The sequence below is a fragment of the Orbicella faveolata genome, unplaced genomic scaffold (genome assembly GCF_042242905.1).
Source record: "Orbicella faveolata isolate gen_17 unplaced genomic scaffold, um_ofav_v1 contig_25, whole genome shotgun sequence".
NCBI classification, from domain to species: domain Eukaryota; kingdom Metazoa; phylum Cnidaria; class Anthozoa; order Scleractinia; family Merulinidae; genus Orbicella; species Orbicella faveolata.
In genome coordinates, this window is record NW_028301553.1 from 21,840,001 (window position 1) to 21,857,573 (window position 17,573).

General features: G+C 39.4%; 1 protein-coding gene, 1 long non-coding RNA gene and 1 pseudogene across 2 annotated transcripts in view; 1 reads left to right on the forward strand and 2 right to left on the reverse strand.

The window, feature by feature from the left end:
- LOC149109453 (uncharacterized) overlaps window positions 1-593 on the reverse strand; it is a 1,360-nt gene extending 767 nt beyond the window's left edge. Inside the window, exon 1 of the long non-coding RNA XR_016208693.1 lies at window positions 294-593. This is a non-coding gene — a long non-coding RNA (uncharacterized LOC149109453). The remainder of the gene's footprint in view (window positions 1-293) is intronic.
- A 2,024-nt stretch (window positions 594-2,617) lies between these two features.
- Window positions 2,618-17,573, forward strand: part of LOC149109454 (fibroblast growth factor receptor 3-like) — a 36,443-nt gene continuing 21,487 nt past the window's right edge. The window contains exons 1-6 of the mRNA XM_089294450.1: window positions 2,618-2,831; window positions 2,953-3,330; window positions 8,632-8,907; window positions 10,376-10,494; window positions 11,822-11,886; window positions 12,597-12,775. Coding sequence (XP_089150576.1) covers window positions 2,756-2,831; window positions 2,953-3,330; window positions 8,632-8,907; window positions 10,376-10,494; window positions 11,822-11,886; window positions 12,597-12,775 — 1,093 coding nt within the window. The 5' untranslated portion in view covers window positions 2,618-2,755. The remainder of the gene's footprint in view (window positions 2,832-2,952; window positions 3,331-8,631; window positions 8,908-10,375; window positions 10,495-11,821; window positions 11,887-12,596; window positions 12,776-17,573) is intronic.
- Window positions 15,517-16,605, reverse strand: LOC149109455 (uncharacterized; annotated as a pseudogene).

A 17,573-nucleotide genomic window follows, 5' to 3' on the forward strand; every position in this document is an offset into this window, starting at 1 on the left:
TCGGACTTGAAAGTGCACGAGCTGCACTATACAAATGAGCTAATTGTACGCGTCAGACTCACCAAACAAGCAGAAACAATAAGAAACCATCAAAACAGGATTTGGTTATGATTAACCATTGTCTGAGAAACTCACAAATTAACTCGATACCAGAGTAGAGAGTTTTCTTGCTATATTCTTAAGTCAGAACAAACGCAAAAACATACGCGTAAGCTTACAACTAGCGCGAGCAGATCTTATTATTCATTCCCAGCGCGAGATTTAAGTCTTGTTTTCGACCCTGAAAAACCCACCTTTTCCGTTAGCTCAGAGCATAAAACTACATATAAGCGTCCTGGTTCGTATTCCCTGCCTTACTCCTTGCCATCGCTATGAAAAATACGTAAGAGAATCTCTCAAGGTCTCTCAACTCTCAACATTTGATCACGCAACGTGACAACATCCACGCGAGAGCCCCCGACATGTGCGTGGATCCGCGCGGATATATGACGTCAGGATGGCGCAATTTGTTCTAAAAATAGAAAAATTGTCCCATATCATAGGTGCGCGCGGATCCCAAGACTTACGGTCTCCGTCCCCGATTATGGCTCCTGATACACCTTGAGACTTAACATATCTTACAAAAAGTCGAACTGAAAAGCGGGTGCAGGGATACACGAGTGCCACTAATCATTTTATGGCGAGCGGGTCGAAGCAGTGATACGTGTTTCACTCCACGAATGATTCAGATGTAAATAAGGCAATGAACAGTGGAGAATATGCGTTACTCGAGGGGTGAGAATGCGCCGCGCAATTAATATCGTCCTAGAAATCCCGTGCCGTGAAACTCAAATTGAAATATATCTAGATCCATTTGGTGTTCAACTTTAAATTCATTTTATCCTGCTCGCAGAAAACCAGTTAGGATCAAGAACACAATTCCAGCAGCAGATACGGAAGCTTTTTCAACTACAAAAACTGAGATTTGTGTTTTAAGTCTGTTTGGGTTAGTCGTTCGTTCAGTAAGCGACCGGACCACGAGAACGCTTTCAAGGAGGATATTGCTATTTAAAGTAGAGGGGAGGGGGGTGGGGGATACACATATCACTAGTGATATTAGCCTGCGAACAGGCTCCCGGTTAGTTTTAGAGCGAGCTAGCCGAGTGTAGTATAGGGCGAGCGGGACGAGCCGAGAGCGGTCTGGTGACGAGAGAGTGCACGGGGGAGCCTGTAGAGATTCCTTTGATGCCGCCGTTCCATGATACCAGCTCCTGGTATCAAGATCTGATTGGTTGAATCGATGACTGTTGAAAGCTTTGAGAAGCTTTGAGATAAATATTTGACAGATCTTGACAACTGCATGTAAATTTGCATAATTCTTGCCGCGACCGACAAAGATGGCTTCTGCGTGCAATGTACAGTTCACTGACGTGGAATTCGAGGCAGCTTTGATCAATTCTTTGCAACATTTTCATCACATCTCTGGTTTTAAACACGAGCAGAAGCTATGCCTGGAAACTGTGGCACAGAAGCGCGATGTTTTCGGTATTCTACCCACTGGTTTCGGGAAGAGTCTTATTTTTCAATTGCTGCCGTGTCTACTGAAAGACTTGTGGAAACTACAAAGTGCTTGTGTCTTAGTTGTGACGCCTTTAGTTTCTATAATGAAAGACCAAGTTGAAGAGTTGACACGTCTAGGTCTGAGAGCGTTTGCCATCGGCTTAGGAGACGAAAAACGAGATTGAAGAACTGGTCGCCGGTGGATTTGAACCAAAGTTTCGCAATTATTGTGTAGGCATTCGTCGAAATGAGGAAAGGCTCTTACTGCAACGTCAGACAGATCGATCAAGAAGGGCGCTCCATGTGAAGCGCTACCCTCCTGAAAGCTATGCTTCTTGATCTCTTCCAACAAACGAATCAGTAGTTCAGTTTCTCTGGTTTGTTCCGTCCATGACACAACCTTCGCATCAAAATCGTCGCCAAATTTCTCCTGCATGCGAATAGTTGACTTTTGAGACATGGTAATAGCCAAGTGATGACACCTTTGCAATGTCGCCGCTTTCACGCCGCCAAGCGACAACAACAGATCATTTCTGTAGTGAAAGGCGCTTAGCTTCTGGTTGTACTGTTTAAGGCAAATACAGGCAGCAGCACAAAGAGCATTCCTCGTTTCAGGTTTCTCATCAAAGGCGTTTGGTCCGCGGAGAATACTTTTTCCGACTGATTACGGTTTACCAGACATACAGACCGCGGCCAGGAAGCAAATTAAATGCGGTAGAATGCTATAAAAAGCCGATATATCAGCGCGGGAAAACCATCAATTTTGACAGGTTTAATTACTTACTTGACTGATTTGTAACAGGCTAATCACCAAGGGGCGGAACGGCGTATCAAAAACAATGTCTACAGGCTCCCCCGCGTCCCACTCGCTTCGCTCGCAGATTCACACTCCGACTCCCACTCGCTTCGCTCACGGAATCACGCTTTCGCTCGTCGAATTTTTTTCCGCCCTCGCTGGGAGCCTGTTCGCAGGCTATAGTGATATGTGTGCGGGGATACACATCACGGGGATACACATGTTTATTCTGACAAATGACCCCAGGCTTCTGAAGCGCTGCTCGCAAAAAGACTGGGAACCATTAGAATGTTTCCTGTTCGCTCGGGGTCCCTATGATATCATTCATCAAATATAACGAACATTCCCTTGTTGTTGAATGTTCCCTGAATTCGTCATCCAAAGGAACTCCTATTTCAAGTTTAAGCTTCTTTAAAGAAAATGAATGCTTTTCTTGGTTGTGTTACTCGATGGATGTTGGCCACGTTTTGGCTTTTTGGAGCACTGCAGCAATCTGGTAAGCTTCGTAATGAAAATTATTATAAATTCGTTTATTCAGGCAATTCTCTGTTAGATACAGTTGAAATTGGCGTCTAATTTCCACTGAGGATGTTGTTTTCTGTGTGATGTGATTTCAGAATCAGCGATCGTGTGTCAAGACAAACCTGACGATCCTAAAATCGTGGTGCTAGGAGTCAACAGCAATGCAGTGTCTCTCAAATGGGATAATTGCGGTGCTAATGCTGGCGAAACTATCATCAGCTTTTCTTTCTTCAGAGGGAGACCTGGTAGTATTGTAAGAGAACAAATGGCATCACGAGGCGCCTCTGAAGGAGGCTTTACTATGATCGCGCCCTTCCTAGATAAGACAAAGTATGAGGCCCGTGCTCTTCAAGAGCTGAGGATTTATAAAGTCCAAAGAAATGATGAATACGTTTACACTCTCACGATAAATTACAGGACCAGTGGCGGTGCATTTCGCGAGGAATCTTTCCAAGTAACTATTGACGTGAAAGGTTAGTAACGAGTTCTCAAAAATTCTCGCACAGCAGTGGAACATCTTGATCTATTGCCGCTTTTCATGTGACGTCATCATTTTCCAAAATAAGAAATTACCTATCCTTCTGAAGTTTTAGTGTCATCAGTTGTAAGACCCTTTTATAACTTGCTGTTTTGCAGCGTTTAAGCTCGACATGGTTCCTCATTTTGAAATAGGGTACGTTTGCATTTCCAAGTTTATGCGTTGTGTGACATTAAAATGATGGCCCGATAAGGCTCTCGAATAGTCAAAAAGATGAGTTATTGCACAAGTTTTTGCTAAATAAACAGTTGTTGCTATAGGAAAAGTATTAATTTCAATGTGTCGGAGCTCTAGAGTAATAACTTTTCGTTTCAATGGCAAAACTCAATGACAGATGTTTCTGTTACTTTACGGCCGCCTTGTTTGTGTCCCTCCGAGGGGCACAAACATGGCGACTCCATACAAAGCTCTATAAATTTGTGTGAAACACTTCTCCGAATAGCGGGACAATGAAAAACTGCACAGACCTAAATCTTGGCGAGGTTGTTTATATATCAATCATCTTTCATATCCCAGCTTCTTGACTTAATTTATTGAATGGTTCTGATTTTTATTTTTGATGGCGTGACACTGCAAACCAGCCATTTTAAAACTTAGATTTATGCTACTAAACAACTGAAGTTCTAACTGAAGTCGAATTGTCTTTCGTGGTATTGCGGAAACCATTATTAAGACTTAAAAGTTATCATCACAACCTACTTCAAGCTCAAATTTGAGACAATCACGAGGAACCAACACTACAAGTATAATTTATCTTTTAGTCAAATGGTGCTCTGTTTGGTTATTTCCACTTATTTCTCTTGTCTGCTGCTTGTCTACAAGGTTTGAAATTCGCTTGCCTGATTTAAGTTTAAATTGTGAACCTTAAAATGCGTTCAGTGAGATTTCACTCATGATCGGCCAGAGTGTAAACACAGATTTCGAGGGAGAGTAATGTTGTTCAGTGGACCTTCAAAAGTGATAAACACCCAGATGTTTAGCTATATGAAGAATTTGCGGTGGTGGGATACTATTGAATGAAATTATTGTGATCGTGTGCGTTAAAATGCCGTGTACCGCGATAATTTGTTTCAGTTTGGATTGCCCAGACGGAAAATGCATGTACATGTATTTGTGCGGTAAAGGTGCTTTGTGCTCGGTGAAACTAATTTGCACAAAATGATATTATCCTTTGCTGTTAAAATAGTTCACGCTACATTTTGCTTCACATAGAGTTGTGTTTATGGGCTTGTCACTGATGTGTTTTATTCAGATATTTATATCAGTTACGAATCATTTAAGGTTTTGCAGTATCACTTATTAACAAACACAGTCCTGGTATAATGTTTTCTTCGAAAGACTTCAATTTTGAAGCAATGATGAGTCATAGCGTGATTAGCATAAAATCTTACTCCCACAAATATCGGTATTGTGACATCTTTGTGTTGAATATTCGAAAGTCAAAACGGCTCACTTACAGGTCACAACATTTGTATCGGCAAACTTCTAATAAATAAGCTTACTATAAGCTTCTTTTGAGTTAAACTTAGAAACTAATGCCAGTCATAAATCATGACAAATCATTTTAAGATACATTGTATATAACTGGTGATTGCGTATATTGGTTACTGTTGGGACTTGTTATTTGAATTTCCTTCGTTTTACAAAGACAAGAACAACGATGAGGGGTTGACTACATTGTACAGCCTGGTTTGGAAATTTATGCAGCTAATCCTATGTTTAATACTCTCTTCAAAACTTCATGTACCTCTTGAAACGTTCATGTAAAGCAGATTTGAGTGATCTATTGGTTCATGTATAGTACTGGTTTAGCAATTTGTTGAAGGGAACTGTCCAGCCATGAATAAACATTATGGCTGATTTGTGTAAATAGTGTTTAGTCTGGAGTTAAAAAAGTCTTTGGGTGCATGGTGTTAGTTGTCACTGGTAAATAATGGTACATGTAGTAAGTAAAGGTTTTCCAAAACAGCAAATCAACTAAAAGCAATGGTGCTTAAATGGCGGTCATAATAAGTACCATATTTGGTTTCTGCTTATTGTTTTTTCTTGATGGAAGACTAGAAGAGTTGGTAGGAAATTTCTGACTGGATTAGCCTGTGAGCAGGTTCACATTGGAGCACAAGGGTGTATGGCGTAGCCGCGAGCGGGAAATCAGGTGGTAAAGCCACGAGACGAGAAAGTGAGCCTGCCCTGATCTCTGCAAATTTTTCACTCTGGAAACCACAGAAAAAATATGCCAACTAATTTTCTCCGGAAGTATGAACTTTGGCAGCTCAGATTTCTTGGGAAAATTGTAAATCCTTTTCATAACAACATGCAGGTGCGATATTTGTTGTTGTTGAAGTTTTGCCAAAGAAAAACCGGCAAAGTTTATGTCCAGCAAGGACACACACTTTATTGCAAGTGATCTTGCTTTGGCAGTCTGGTCTTTGATGATGCTGGTAAACGGGAAAAGGCCTTGATGCTGTTCCATTACCCGCTTGCAATCACATACTTTTGTAATATTTAACTGTTCCCATATGCAGTCAGCAACACGACAAGTATGTCTTGATTCATTAACATACTTTCAACTGCTATTTCCTGCTCCCTCTGATCTTTACTTTGAAATTTAACCAGAAATAGCGTGGAACTTTGTTAAATTATCAGCAATATGTGCACTCAACTCTTCCTCTGACTCCAAATGTCCCAAATGTGGACGACTTATTTTTTATTGTGAGAACGTGTGGTAAATTAGTGACTCCATAGGGATGTAATTGCTCCTCATCAAACATAATAGATTGACAGCTTCCTTGCCTTTCCTGCTTTTTGACCAATGGTATTTCACTTTGCTCAGGCAAAGCAGAAATGAAAAAATTACAAAGACCAAGGCAGGCTCACTTTCTTTGTGCCTCTTCACCAGATTCCTTTCAGCTTGATTGCTTTGTTCTTCGCCGCCCGCGTGCGTGACTCAAAGGTCAGCCTGCTCACAGGCTAGACTTGGATTAGCAGAGTCCTTGATTCTCTGCATCATTCTGAACTCTTCCTTCACTGATTACACCACCCTGTTTAATTAGGGAGTCAGCTGGTTCAGGCAAGGACATCAACACATTAACTTATCATTCTAATATCTTTTTCAACTAAAGGATCAAAATTTCGTCTCAAAATCAATTTTACTCCTTCACCAAAGTTTGAGAGTCAAGTTTTGGTTCAGAAACAGTCAGGTCTGATTGTCTGTATCAGTGCACAAGAATTGAACCATCCTCTGGAGCAGAGCTACTGATAACTCAGTTATCAACCAGTTTTTAGTTTTCTTCTGAGCTCAGAGTGTTGCCTTTGCTACATGTACATGTACATGTACAGTAGCTTGTTTGCTAGCTTGTTTCATGCAGTACATGTATGTACAATAACTAGGCACTGATCTGAGTACAAATGTGCCAAACAGTGGGAAAGAAATGTACATGTATGTCAGTGTGAGGCGGCCGTGTCGGGATGGAAAGCATTGGCAATCCAGCCTAAGTGGCTGCAAAGGAGAAAAGTTTGGCTGCTGATCTGGAAATTTTTTGTTCCAGGCTCAGGTGGTGACATTTTTTTGCATTCATAGTCTTTATTATTAGCTGGTCAACTCTTGTAGGCAGCCATCTATGTCTTAATACACCTTTAACGGATGCTTACAAAAACCATTTTTGTAAGCGGCCAGCTCCAGTTGTGGACACCTTCTTCATGTCCCAATGGTGTCTGCTTACAAGAGCTTCCACTGCATTGACAGTAATATTTAGCTCTTATTAACGGAGCAGGAGGTCAGTATGAGAGAATCTTGACTGAGGTGGTGAGTACAGACCAAACGCAGTGAGGTCTGTACACACGAGCGAGGTCAAGATTGACTAAGCTCGGGTAATAAGATGTTTATTATATGGCAAACAAGAAAAATTTAATTTGTTTCATGTAACTGGTTTGTACAGTACTAGCTGACACTTTGATTGAGAATGGCGATGATCTGAACTTAAAACTGTCAAAGTTTGCTCATTCTCTGTACTTTTTTTTTTTCTCATCAGGTTTTTTGATACTTCCACTAATATTTTTAGAAGAGAATTATTAATATTCTTGTATTTTAGTTTGTAACTTTTTCACTGCAAAACATTACTGGTAGGTGCCTATCTAGATGGGAAAATCTAGACTGCGGTGAAAATCAATTTCAGCCAATCAAATTCATGAATTTGGTAGTTCCCAGTCCTTGTGAGACACAGCCATATAATAGTAACAAATACGTAATTCCAAATGAGCGTTCCCTGTGATTACCATTTTACATCAGAGCACTCTCACTCTGGAAGCCTTCAAGGTGTTTGATGATGTTGTGATGAAGGCTAATGTCAATGTCAGAGTCACTTGACATAGCTTGAAGATGCATATATATGAGGCACAGTTATATTAAACACAGCCAATGGAAAGTGAAACATTTTATCAGGCTGTTCTAACTGGAAAACAACATATTTTTCGTGGTCATCTTATTCTAACTGGGTTCGCACAGTCTTGAAAAGTCCTTTAAGTTTGGGTAGAGTCTTTGAAAAGTCTTGGGAGCCCTCCATCCATCTTTGTAAAAACCTTGAAATCCCTTCTAAATCCTTGAAAAGTCCTTGAATGATTTCCAACAGTGAGTATTTCTGAGCCAAAAGCAAAGTTAGTTTGTATAAACTCTGAAAGAATTTGCAAATATACATGTAACTGTAGGAGTGGTATCACCAGCTTTCATATGATTGTTCATTTATGACAGTATATGCTTGAAATTAAAAATTAGTCCTAGTTGTCCCTATTTTCAAATGCTGGACATCCAAACCTGTAAATTTGGTTGCCCTCTTGGGTCATTGGTTGTTCATAAAAATAATCTTTACCCATAATGCGTCTGCTTGAATTGGGAGTAGCACCATGTTAAATATTAACAATCAATTTGCTTGTATTCAGCCAATCACTCTGACATAATTTTCTAAGTCATATAATAAAAAAAACTGGTTCCTTTTTTGTGAACATTTTTCACATTTCTTTCTATTACGGTATACTGTAGTTATAGGAACAAGAGAAATTCTATGGAAACCCAAGCTTTGATATTTGTTTTCATAGTTTTCCAATCATGATCTGTGTTTGCAAGTATAGAGTTGTAGAAATACAGCTTTCAGTGTGTGCATTCTTGTAAGGTGTTTTTTAATTTCTAATTTATAACTTTTCTTCTTCCTAACATGCATACATGTATATGTTTATTTCCTAGTGCCTCCAAAAATAACTGATCCCCCAAAACGTGAAGATCAACTTAGTCTTAGTTCAAACTCTGTACAGAATCATACACTGAAATGCAATGCATCTGGTGATCCACATCCAAACATCACCTGGACAAAAGCTGGTGTCCCAGCAAGCCAGTTCAATGCCTCTGGTTACCTGCTTCATCTTGTTAATGTGCAGAAGAAGGATGCAGGATCATACATATGTACAGCGAGTAATGGTTTTGGCGATAATGTTACTGCCATTGGTATTGTTAACATAAGATGTAAGTATTATAACATTAGCTTTAGTGCTTGAGGCAGTCATGTAAATAGTATTATTGACATGTACATGTACTTTCAGAGATTACTGTTTTGAGTTAATCCTTTTCATTTGGTTGGAAAGTATTCTTATTACATAAAACTAACAGACTGAGCATAATGACAGGGTAGGAAGAACAGCAAGTCAGCTACCAGACATTATCAACTGATATTTCTTCCTTTTTTTAATAGCCAGTCTATACAAATTCTTAATTTGTCAATATAAAACACAGACTGCCCCTCACTTGTAACTCCACAGCCAATGTTGTTATATGTACTTTTCAGTTTGTGAATAAATTTATCACTTTGTTTTATGAGGTAACCATACATGTGCAGGTGCTGCTGTACCAGGGCGAGCTCCTGACTACAATGTAGTTACCTGAGGGTTGGTTTCTAGTGTAAATCAATTAATCTTATGTGTAGCTGACATGAAAGAAGCTTTGCGATAAATCTCATGAATTTATTTCACATTTAAAGCAGAAAAGCTAATTCATCTGAGAAAACATTGATTCGAAGAAATTGCTTACCATTCTGACTAATGGATTGATGTTTAATGTTGATGTAGTCCAAGGCTTTGTAGGCCTTGGACTTCCTGAACTTTTGCCTTTGGGCAACTGGAAAAACTTACTTTTTTCATGTAAGATTTTAAGTCTTGGTCACTCAGGATTTCATGGTAGGAATCTTTTGGCTGCATGTAATTTTTCCTAGACCACAGCCTTAAGGTGGCTCCCTATAGTTTTATGATCGCACGCGCACTGAGGGCAAAAGCTCGAGTAATCTGCGCGTACTCGAACAAAAACGTCAGTGTTTTTCAATATTTTATGATGTCAACATGAGCACAAAAAGCAAAAATGACCATGAATTTTCTTGCATTTCCTTCAGTGATATTCGCTAAAATTTGGTGGACTGGTAGTAAATATTTTACTTTAGTTGGAGCTGTTTTTCAGGGATGTCTATCTGACCAGTATTTTCGCAGTGGTAAAATACATAAATTTGCCAGAATCGAAAAAAGTGCCTGTACAAACCCTACTTTTTTTTCCTTGTTTAAAATTCATACCCTGCAGGTTGTGATGCGCTGTGAAAATTTTGGAAGATTTCACAGAAGGAAACTCATGAAAATCACAGATAAAGCCATAAAAAAGTAAAAAACACATTTGTTTGGGCATTGATAATTCAAGACTCAAACCCAAAATTTTAACAGAAATGATAGTAAAACATGATTTAATCATTGCTTATTACATGTAATAAGTTTGAGAGGACTGGGTGTACATGTAAAAACAAATGCAAAAACAGTATTCAAAACATAACGCTTGCACGTATAACGCCATAAATGATTACCCTGTGGAGCCACCTTAAATGGAAGTTGGAATTATTCTTATTTAAAATGTAATAATTTATTTCTTTGTTGATGTATGTTTGTTTATTATTTAAAAGGCACTGATTGCAAAACTGAGAGAGTTGGAATTAGAATACAAGATTTGACCTACAAGGATCCCTTTGCAAATGAAGTATCAAAGGAGTTCAAAGATTTAGAATCATCATTGTTGTCAGCAGTAAGTTATTTTAAACATGCATTTGATGATTGGGACCAAATGTATGTGCCTTGAAGGTTCTGGTGTACACACTAGGTTTGTGAGTCAAACTAAACTGGGAGATATTTAGTAAATAACATGGTTAGGCCTTTTTTAGTGGCAGAAAAAAGAAACCCCAAATTCCTTTTTGTTGTGAAGTTACTGGGGATATTTAGTTTCTGTGAGATCTATTAGAGTTATAATCATCCAAAGATACTGATCAGGCCACCTGGAAATTAACTGCAGGAGAATAGCACATAAGCACAAGTGTGAGCATTGCCATAAGTAATAGGTGTGATGTCCAGGATTGAACCCAGTTGTGAAAAATACAAGTTTTTTGTTGCAAAATCATCAAGTTAGCAAAAAATATAGCACATTTGGTAAAATCCACAAGCCAGCCCTAGCTGGTGGACTTAACATAGATCACAAAGAATTGGAAAGAATGTAAAATTTTGTTTGGGCAGCTAATGGTGTAAATCTTGAAGTGTAAAAAGAAAAATCAGAAAATTGGTAAATTTGTAACTGGCACAAAAAATCGTAGAATTTCAGTTGTCTTTGTGAGGATAGAATCTACATACAAGGCATATCCACCAGTAACAGTACAGTGTATACTGTAAGGCTAACATAAGCACACTGGTCAACCAAGCATACAGTGACTTTCTTTGACCTGGACTTCTGCAAACTTCAGTTTATTTGATGACAACCAGCTGGTATTGAGAACCCGTTTATTCTGCCCTTGCATACAGCTCTATGTCATTATGCTCATGTTCAGGTGTCCTCATGTGCTTAAATATGCTTATGAATGTCCCAGTGAAAGGCAGCCTTAAGATTCACAAGCATTTGTTTATCCATGGTTGCTACACCTGTTTTTTTCCAAAGGACCACTGACAGGAAGCCTGAAAAGATTTTTTAGTGACAATTACAAGTCCTAAGGCTTTTTCATATGAGAAGAGTATTGTATGTCAGACTCAGTGGAATGAAGAGGCCTAATCTGCTGAGTTTCTTTTCTGTACATTCACATGTATGGCCAAAATCTCACTACCAAAACCTGTTCCATAATTACAATTTATAGAGCTGCTATTGCAGTTATCAGCAGTCTTTACATGTATACAAACAAGGTGCAAGGGTCAATTCTGCTTTGTTTTGGTCTTTTTGTCTTGTGTATGCCTCTTTAAACAAAGGAATATCTGATTGCAGACTTTTTGTTTTTCGCAAATTAGGCTACGTGAAGTCCTTCATAAGGGAAGCATCAATTTTGTCCTTGAATTTTATTATGTTAAACGTTTTCCCTTTTGTTTGTTGTCCTTAGATTTGGGGTGCTTATGCTGACAATCCTGGAAAACAACTACACAGAGTTGATGTTGTAGAATTCAGGTAATTGCACTGACTAACAGAGAAATTGTGTAAGAAAGTGTGTGAACGACTTTTTGACAAAATGCAAAATTGCATTTTATTATTAGGTTTTCTGAGCTTTAAAATGTAGTCAGCTTCAATTTCTGGCAAAAATCACCATCTAGCTCTGTACTTCATGATCCTGGCCTGCAACCACTCCACATGTACTTGACTACAGCGAATTTTCGATAGAAAGTTCGAAGGAAAATTCGAGAAGAGCGAATTTTCACTCGAAAAATCGGACCAAATTATCGGTAGACACGAATTACCGCTCGAAAATTCGCGACGACTAAAACAATGGGCAGCGGGAAAATTCGTCGAATTTTCTTCGAACTTTCGAGGTGAACAAAACTTCGCCATTTTTCGTCGTAAAGGCCAGAAATTCGCGAATTTCCTCGAATTACGCTCTCATTACTTTTGCACAATACTGTATTTGTCTGATTCTTAAGAAAATGATGGTTGCCACCTTCAATAATAACGCTGCCTACACCGTACTGAAAACCTTTGTAACAACCAGGCCGGGCTAATTGGTTTATTGAGAATTTCGACTTAGCTGTACCAAGTTATACATGTACATGTAAGCATGCTGTTATTGTACATGTCCAGCAGATGATTCCTTGGGTTCATGAACGTGTGTACATATATGTGAACCTGTGATTAATTGATGTTAAGGTATTGTTTTTACATTATAGGGATGGAAGTGTATATGCTATTGTTGAACTTACATTTGGACCATCAGTCAATGACCCTTTGAAGCCACTGAGGGATGAAATGAACGATGGAAAACTTGGTTCATATACTGTTGACCGTCAACTTGATGTGAATCCAACTATTAAACCTACTACACTCTCACCATCAACAACAACAAAGTGTAAGTATGTCAAGCTCGTTGATCAATGTTAACATATTTGTGATAATATTTAAAGAAAAGTTACACCTGAGTGGAACATTTCCTAAGTTTGCCTCAGGGTTTGCCAAATGACGAGCACGTCGCACCTCGGTCATGTTATGCAAACAAGCTGAGTGCAGATTGAATCTGACTAGTGTAATGCGAAGATTTTTATAAGAATGAGTCGACTGCTGCCAAATAAAACAAAAGTAAATTCAATTTATGCTGGCAGGAGGCGAACACGCATAGGTCACCAGACAAATTTCGCAAGAGCTTATAAGGGATAAACTCGTGATAGCAAATCCAGTGTAAATACATTCGAGCAGTGCTTGTTTTCCTGGCTTAGGAAGACGAGTTTCTAAAAGCAACAAAGCCCCCCGTCTTTCCGCAGGAAGGCTTCGCGAAGTTGGGAAGCCCGGTTGTATAACCCACGTGCAGGTTAACTCGGTGCCTCGAGGAAACATTCAACTGATTGCAAACCACTCGTCGTCTTTGATTACACATTTCTGGAATCATCACTGACAGTCAACTATGATTGTGAAGTGAATAATGTTTCTTCCTCGTGTGATGGCAGCAAAAAAGGGGCAGGAAGGAAACTCGGACCAGATCAAAACAGTTCGCAGATTTAAATAAGAATGGTAGCTACTGTGTATGTCTCGTTCTTGAATAGTTCTCATTCCGGTTGAAATCGGCGATCCGAGTTTTTTCTTCAGTTTCTGTTCCAAAAATATTTCATGTACGAATCTAGGTACACCATCACAATCTAAAGCCGTTTTATCAAAAAAAAAAAAAAAAAAAAAAAAAAAAAAAAAAAAAAAAATACAGCAAACCCGTTCTTGGTAATGTCACTTTAAGTAGCAGTAAGTGATACAGAGTTTTGCATTTCGGCGTGTGGAACAAATACGAGAGATGGCAGTCTCTTAAAAAACCTGTTAGAATCCTTTTGTAAGCTTTTTATGTTCGCCATTTCATGTGGTGGTCTTTGCTTCAAAAAAACATATTCTAATGACATCCCATTGGGCAATTTAACGAAAACTCTGTTACAGTGCTGCGCGCGGCACCGTGAACACACTGACAGTTTTTTTGACATTTTTATGACATATTTTTGACATATTTTTGACGAGTTGATACAGGCGGGATAGAATTCGGCGGGAAACCAAACATGACTAAAGCGCTGGACTTTTAAAAGCTCACGGTTGTGAAAGATATACTGAAATATTGATCAAGAGTTCTACAATGCTACACACTCGCGTTCAAAGTGCTTGTAAGTTTTCCTTTTCTAAAATATTTGAACTCGGGTTTGCTTGACGATCCGTTTTTTTTCTTTCTACGACCTGACAGCTGTCTCGCAAACGAAATTATATTTTTATTCTATTTTACACTAGTTGATGTTCAACTAAGACTGAATAGGTATGGTGGAAGCTTTGATAATGGAAGAGCCCTACCTGCAATGTACAGAGAACGAGTGTTGGACCTTTATCATGATGGATTTGGCAACCGTCAAATCGCACGGGAAATTCGTTCGAGCCCCGGTTTTGTACAGAAAGTGATAGACCGTACAATGAACAAAATACATCCCTCAGAGGCATTAGAGTTGGCTTTCCTAGTCCCAAAATGAATGAACAAGTCGTGGAGTACATAGAAATACAAAAACTAATGAAACCGAGCACTTACTCGACCGAATTACAACAGAGACTTCTACTTGATGGCGTGGTTCATCCTGCCAATCTTGCTAGCGTATCAGCGATCAACAAGGTCATTCGCAAAGAACTTGTAATGACGAGAAAGAAACTTACATCTATTCCACTCGAATCTACAACCCCTGAAGCAACAACAACTATCGATGATTTTCTTACTGAAATAGCTAACGTCAACCCAACGACCCTGCATTTCTTTGACGAATCCAGCGTAATCAAAACTACAGGGAACAGAAACTACGGGAGCGCGCCACCAGGACAGGCTGCTTTCGAAATTCAGCGCTACGCGTCTAATGCAAATTTTACTATAAATCTTTTGCATTCATTTTCAGGCGTAGATTTTTACAATATACTGGACGGTCCATCTAATGGATTCGAACTGCTAAACGTCTTTGACGAAGTTCTTCAAGAACATCGAGCTGACGGGAGTGCAGTACTTGAGCGGGGAGTACTGCGTGGTCATGGATAATTATGGCTTCCACCACGGTCATCGTATTGAACCAGTGCTCAGGGACATGTTAGCCGATTGCGGTATAAGACTATTATTTCAGCCACCTTACTCACCACATTTCAACACCTGTGAACATTGCTTCCACGAGATAAAGGCATTTTTACGTCGCCACCAGATGCTAGCTGTCAATGAAACCAAAATCGCAATAGCGCAGGCGATGCTCAACATTACTGCCAATAGCTCGTGTGCATATTTCAAGCACTGTGGATACTTTTTATGAGCAACACTTTTTTACCTTTTTGTAAATTAGATCAGAAAACTCAACTAAGAAAAATTTTACATGATATCTGTGAACACAACATATCATATTTACAAAGTTTGCTGTTTGCCATTGCCCACGTTCCCCACGTTCAAATAAATCAGTGTGCAGGAACTGTTGAGTTCACTTTAGTTTACCTTAATTTTACTCGGGGAAAAACGCGAGGAATATAACTCAATCATGATCCTAAAAACATAACATTACAAGAAGAGGAATAAGATGCCTTCTATCCTGTGAGTGTGGTGATACGCTCCATTTATAAATAGATGTTTACATTTGAGTTCTCGTATTGATCTATAATCATCGGAAGTCTCCAGTCTTCGTCTTCACACCAGTCGGGAACCTTTTTGAGCGCTCTTTGCAAAATTATCAGATCCCTATCCAACCGGCTTCTGTTCGCATACTTTATCTGGTTTTGTGCCTTCAATCTAGGTCTCATAACAAAGAAAAACGAAGATTTTGCGTGCTCACGTGCGGCCGTGAAACTTTTGAGATGGGTTTCCTCTTCTTGTGCCTTGTTTTCCAGAAATCTAATCTCACGCTGAAGTTGGCTAATTTTCGTTTTGTGTTCGGGATGCTTTTCTATTATTTTACACACACTGATGTCCGTGCAAGGAGGTTTTGAGCATTTTACTTTTGTGTGATCACTGCAATGACAGTTGTTACAGAGTCGAGCTCGAATATCACTGAGCGACTGAAAATGTCTGGATTCACTGTTCAGTTTCTCCAATTCTTCTTTTGCGCTAGCAACTTGTACTTTCAAAACCTTAAGATTTTCTTCCATTTCCCGTCGCTAGCAGTCCAAAGGACTTTTCTCGGCATTTTTTGGAGCTGTCGTAGTTGCGAGATGCGCGCCAGGCGTTGGTGTGAAAGACAAATGCTTCGGTTGCAGCGACTTGAATTCGTTAGAAGCTGAAGAACTCGGCAGTTCCACGTCCATTCGTCTCAGTTTTCTCGGCAGCGGCGAATCTACTTCGCTTGCATGAAGAAAAATCTTTCCGTAGTCCCGATCCTTGACTTCTTTTGCACTCCTTAGCATCTCGCCAAAAGCAAAATCATCTGGATCTTCCGACAGATTGATCATATCGCCGTCTTCGTCGCGATATCTTACACGAATGTTTGAAGCGGGTAAGTGTGCAAGCGGTGAACAGTTTTGCTTTATCGCCTGCATAAGCTTAGCAAAGGAGATAGCCTTGATCAAGAAAGTACTAAATCTTTCCTCCCCGTACTTCACCTTCACCTGGTACGTTGCCATGTTCTTTGTAATGGGTATCACGCTGGGAGATCTACTCCGCCTTACAAGATTATCTGCTCCCTGATTGGTCAGTTGCCGATTACCAAGCATCAAACTCGTCAAAAATATGTCAAGAAAATGTCAAAAAACTGTCTGGGTGTTCACGGTACCGCGCGCAGCACTGTAAAAAGCACACGCCATAAAATTTTTTGCAGCATAATATGCAAAAAAATCTTTTGACTTAAAGGCTTGATGTGAGCAATAGTTGTGGCATACCACTGTAACAATTCCTGGTATTTCACGAGCTATAGTTTTCATTCATTGTTTTTAATTTCTTTTAAAATTGACCTTTACCGATAATAATTTTGTCAGGGTAAATGGAGTGACAGGTCAGGACGACTCTAATAGTTCGCGACATTTTTACATTTGCTTCTCTAAGGCAGGATGTGCTGTTTTTTTGAGGAAGAGTAAAGCTGCTCAACTGTTCGTTCATCTAAATGTTTAGATGTTATACGTCTGCATGTTTTGCTAATAACTTTAACCTTATCGAGGCACGTTCACACTCGAGCCGCTTCCAAAAACAAACAAGAAGCTTATTAGGAAGCTTAAAACCGCGCGGTGAAATTTAGAGTGTAATATCTCGAATCAAGAGAAAACACTCATGCGCTGTTGGACACGACTCGAAAAGCGTAACAGGAGAAATTTTCTCTGGAGTTCATTTTCATCTGATCGCCGAACGGCAAACATCTCCCTTCGCCAAAGGTGATTTGGAAATATGACTTTTAGGAGGTTCGTTCGCTCGCTTCCGATGCTGAAAGAAATCTCGAATGACATCCATATTGAATCTTTCGCAGGCCAGGTAACAACTGTAAATGTCTTCTGTCCGATTTACAAAGCCGCCATTTTCAGTGCTGAACATCTGATTTTAAGGAATCGAAGCTTCGCGGTACGTTGAATCTCTACGGTTGAACGGAAAATTATTTTCATTTTTGACTTCTTCAAATTCGATCTTAACTTGCTGGAATTGAACATAACTTAGGTACTTTCTTTCTTAGGTATCTCGGCTTATGTATGAAGTA